Source organism: Hyla sarda, chromosome 4, assembly GCF_029499605.1.
Source record: "Hyla sarda isolate aHylSar1 chromosome 4, aHylSar1.hap1, whole genome shotgun sequence".
NCBI lineage: Eukaryota > Metazoa > Chordata > Amphibia > Anura > Hylidae > Hyla > Hyla sarda.
Genome location: NC_079192.1, coordinates 3495890 through 3501197, shown reverse-complemented (window position 1 = coordinate 3501197; position 5308 = coordinate 3495890). Strand labels below are relative to the sequence as shown.

The following is a 5308-nucleotide window of genomic DNA, read 5'->3' as shown; positions in this document are numbered from 1 at the left end:
TACGTTTTACTTTTTTATTGGGGGAGGGGATTTTTCACTTTTTTTTACTTTTACTTTTACATTTTTTTTACATTTTTTTTTTACACTTGAATAGTCCCCATAGGGGACTATTCATAGCAATACCATGATTGCTAATACTGATCTGTTCTATGTATAGGACATAGAACAGATCAGTATTATCGGTCATCTCCTGCTCTGGTCTGCTCGATCACAGACCAGAGCAGGAGACGCCGGGAGCCGCACGGAGGAAGGAGAGGGGACCTCCGTGCGGCGTTATGAATGATCGGATCGGATAATTTTTGCTCTGTCTGGTTTTCAGTGCTATGAACTAGCAGGGAGAAGCGCTTAGTGGTAGACTTCACGCCCCAGCTCATAGTAATCTCCATCCTGTGATCACATTAGAAATCTATGGGGCTGTCTAGAAAAGCAATGCACGGCAAGAACTGAAGCGCGTTACCTCTTTACATTGTTCAAAAGGTAGTTAAATTATTGCTATTGTGTATTCTACTGTTAATTTGTTATGTTTTTTTTTGTAGCAGTTAAAGGGGTACTCCACTACTGAAGCCGGCGCCAGGAGCTCGTGACGTCATAGCCCCAACCCCCCTCATGATGTCACACCCCGATCCCTCAATGCAAGTCTATGGGAGGGGGGGTGCGACAGCCGTCACGCCCCCTCCCATAGACTTGCATTGAGGGGGCGGGGCTATGATGCCATGAGCTCCCGGCGCCGGCTCCAGCATTAGGAACAGTTTGTTCCAAATGTTGAGCAGTGGAGTACCCCTTTAACCATTGATCTAGAAGGAATTCTGTGTTTTTTTTTACTTATCGGGTATTTGATCCTGATGAAGTCAGAAAAAGCAAAACTAGTCAGACAGTAATAATGATATCCTTATTTTATTATTCTGTGCACCCGAGGAAATTTGGCCTCAATGGTGATCTGTACTTTACGTTAGAGGAGGAGGTTAGAGAGCAGCAGAGAAAACTAGTGAGATTCGCAAAAGATTATCACTGAGCTACATCCACTGTCTTCACACTATTAAACAGTCACTGTTGTCAATATGAAAATTGAAGGGGTACTCCACTGGAAAACCTTTTCTTTTAAGTCAACTGGTGCCAGAAATCCAAAAATCTTAATCCTTCCAGTACTTATCAGCTGCTGTATGATCCGCAGGAAGCTCTTTTCTTTTTAAATTTCCTTTCTGCCTGACCACAGTGCTCTCTGCTGACAGCTCTGTCCATGTCAGGAACTGTCCAGAGTTGGAGCAAATACCCATAGAAAACCTCTCCTGCTCTGGACAGTTCCTAAAATGGACAAAGGTGTCAGCAGAGAGCACTGTGGTCAGTCAGAAAGGAAATTCAAAAAGAAAAGAACAGCAGCTGATAAGTACTGGAAGGATTAAGATTTTTTTAATAGAAGTAATTTACAAATCGGTTTAACTTTCTGGCACCAGTTGATAACATTTTTTTTTTTCCTGTGGAGTACCCCTATAAATATGAAGTCACTTTGTATCACATGTTCTGAGGTTTACCAGGAAGCCTAAACTCTCAGTGCCAGTATTCTGAATTCTGGGGGAAAAAAAATTCTTTATAACTTATACGAAAGCATCAGCTGTGACCATTAGTATTCCTCCATTGCATTCTCCTATGAAGCAACTAAACTAAAATCAAAAAGATTCCAAAGATTTTTTTAGGAGACTCCATAGCAAATGATACCTAACTTGAACTGTAATAAAACAGCAGAATAACTCAAACTATGCGTAGTCAGTCCAATTGTCCTCATTTTAGAAATAAAATAAAAATAGGGCTAAAAGAATAATGTGACACATATGTAGAGGAACATTCTAGACAAATATTGGAGCAGAACATTGGTTGGTAAGGGGGATATGCCTTTTATTCTTTTGTTCGCAACAAGTTGTTACATACGCGCCATTCCCAGTGCCAACAGCGCATCTATCTTCTCGACACACTCAGCAGCATCCTTGGTCGTCCCCACAACAGCCTTGCAAGTCACAGGGCCTTTCATCAGTAAAACACCAGGCCAGCCAATTAGGAGTTGGGAGCCCATGGCCGATCAGCTGTGGCTCTGGTGCTTACACCTCCCGGTGCCAGGACCTTTAAACTTGCTCTGTATATTCACCTGCGCCCATGATAGAGGTTCTTCCAATCAGTCGTTTTCTTTGTCCCCTGTGTCTGTTTATCCTTGCTGACCTCCTGTGACTTAACCTTTGCTTGTTCCCTGATGTTGCTATTTCCCAGGTTTGACCCCTTGATGTATACTGTTCTTACATTTTCCATCTGATTTTGTACCATGCTTCTCTCTAGGTTTAACACACAGCTTGTCCTGACTCTGGCATTGCCTTTGTAATTTTGTACCTTATGTTACTAGTGAGGAGCGGCAGGGGCCATATTCGAATTTGCGATATTTCGCGAATATATTGACGATTATTAGTCCTATGTTCGCGAAATTCACATATTCGCTATGTTTGTTCACTTTTTGTTCCATGCGAAAATTCTATTGGAAAATTCACATAAACATTTGCATGTGAAAAAAAAAAAAAGAATATGCGTCATTACGAATATATAGCACTATATTCTAAATATTTGCGAAATCGCGAAGTGACGATATTCGCGATTAAAATTCACATTTCGAATATTCGTGCTCAACACTATTACTGACCTGGTTTTTCTTACTATTCTGACTACTTCTAGGCTCCTGCATGTAGTCCAGTGTAGTAACCATTGACCAGTTGGGGGCTGCCATTTATGGAAAATCCTCCAAAAAAATGCAGAAAGGGGTTTGGGGCAAGCAGTAGGTTAAATTTGTTCCTTGCACCAGATGTGACACAAACTATATTTAACACTTGTCCAAAAGATAGATGACAAATATATGATTGCTTGGATTCCAAGATCACTAGACCATGGGTCCCAATTCTCTTGTCCTTCTAACCACTTTGAGGAAGATTTAGAATTTATGATCAATAAAGCATGCATACTGCCTCTCTATTCCAAGTCTTTGGATCATTAGCTAAGTACAGCTTGGACCTACGACCTCCATTGTAGTGACTGGATGTGCTGTCAGAGGTGGATACCCCAGTGAACATACATTTACTACTTATAATATTGATAATTTCCTATTGAGAAAAAACGTCTTTAAAAAACAGATCAGTACTAAAAACATTTTTTAGTCAATATCATAAGATGCTATGGGTCCTTAAAGTGGTACTCGGAGGCTCGCGATGTCATGGTCACGCCCGCTTGTGACGTCAATGACCCCTCAATGCAAGTCTATGGGAGGGGGAGTGACGGCTGTCATGCCCCCTCCCATAGACTTGAATTGAGGGTGTGTGGCCATGACATCACGAGTGGGGCCCAGACATGACGAGCCTCTGGCACTGCACCAGACGCTCTAAACGAGCTGATAGGGTATAAGATGTCTAGGGTGGGAGTACCCCTTTTAAGTAGAGTCTTTGGATGGCATTGTGTCTTTTTGGCTCACAATGATAATTAAAGGGGTTAACCACCATTAGGTGATTTTAGTATGTACCTAGCAGACAGTAATGGAATGCTTAGGAAGGATTTGCGCTTGTCTTGGGGATAAATGGCTATGTTGTGAGATTACCATAATGCTGTGGCTAGCTTTTTGTGAACTGGTCTTTCCTGTTTGACTTTCCTTTTTTTTTACTACAAATCCCACAATTCAATTTTCCTCCCTCCCACACAGCAGCCACCCCACCCATTGAAACATAAATGAGCTGCATCCATTCAAAAGACCTGTAGTTTTCAATCAGGGTGCCTACAGCTGTTGCATTAGTTGCAAATTGATCTTTCTCCCACCAAGCGATCGCTCCACCCATTTTGTATGCTGGTAAAAATAAATATTGGAGGGAAAAATCACAGAAGAATTGTGAGAAAACTGTCACAAACAGGTACATACACTATATTATGAACTACACTAACTTTACAGCCTCTGTAGCATAGTCCTATAAAAAAAATCCTGGAATACCCCTTTAATGCTGTACTTTACATGTGCCATTGGAATATACTGAAGACTTCCTCAATTTCAATAAAAATCCACATTAGCGGACCTGTGTGATAAGACGTGTCTTTGCATTTTCAGAGCCCTATATGTAGAGTGAAGAGTCCTCTACAACATGGCCGGAAACCAGACAGATGTGATGCAGTTTAAACTCCTTGGATTTTATGAACTTCAAGGTCTTCAGATTCTTGTGTTTTGGATTCTTACAATAGTTTATACAGTGACGGTGGCAGGGAATACCCTCATCATTGCTTTGATAGTCATCAGTCATCCCCTCCATTGTCCTATGTATTTCTTCCTTTCTCACCTCTCGGCCTGTGATATCTTAATCAGCACCAACGTCTTACCCAACACTCTGAAGGTTCTCCTAAATGGTGGCCTCCAGATGTCCGCCCAGAGCTGCTTCACTCAGTTGTATTTCTTCGGAGCTTCTGCCATCATAGAGTGTTGTCTTCTCAGCGTGATGTCCTATGACCGGTATTTGGCCATTTGTGACCCTCTACACTATTCTTCCATCATGAACTTTAGACTTCCTCCTTACTTGGCTGCTTGGTCCTGGATGATGGGTCTTGGGGTGGCTTTGATCACCTACTTTCTTTTACTGCAGATTTATTTCTGTGGACCGGCCACCATTGACCATTTCTTCTGTGATTTGCCTCCTCTCTTGAAGATTGCTTGTTCGGATTCGTCGGCCATACAGATAGCAGTGTCTCTAGTGGCCATTGTCATCGCTCTTCTACAGTTTGTATTCGTCATCATCAGCTACATTTTCATCTTTTCTTCCATCCTTAGAATATCCTCCACAGCTGGAAGAAATAAAGCCTTCTCCACCTGCAGCGCTCACCTGTCTGTGGTTTGTACCTTTTACGGGTCACTCATCGCCATCAATATCATTCCATCTGAAGACTACTCCTTCAATCTGAAGAAACTTTTATCTCTTTTGAATACGGTGGTGACTCCGTTATTTAACCCTATCATATACAGCCTGAGGAACAAAGACATTCAAGAGGCAATTTACCAAGTTGTGTTTCAGAAAACAAAATCCAAAGAAAGATGGTAGCAACGCTCGCTTTAAAGGGGTACTTCACTGAAAACATCTTATCCCCTATCCCCTGGGGAACCATGCAATCTCCGGGCCGGCAGCAGTGGCGTCCAGAACACGGAAACTTGCATCTTCCGCAATCGTGAAGTCACGCCATGCCCTCTTCAGTCATTTCTATGTACTAGCCATCACACCTGCTCCTATATACGTGAATGGAGGGAGTGTGGTGG

General features: G+C 42.2%; 1 protein-coding gene across 1 annotated transcript; it reads left to right on the top strand.

The window, feature by feature from the left end:
• Positions 1 to 4151: 4151 nt before the first annotated feature.
• On the top strand, positions 4152 to 5096 carry LOC130366700 (olfactory receptor 6F1-like). Its single transcript, XM_056569020.1, has one exon. The coding sequence runs from the start codon at positions 4152 to 4154 to the stop codon at positions 5094 to 5096; it is 945 nt and encodes a 314-aa protein (XP_056424995.1).
• Positions 5097 to 5308: the final 212 nt, after the last annotated feature.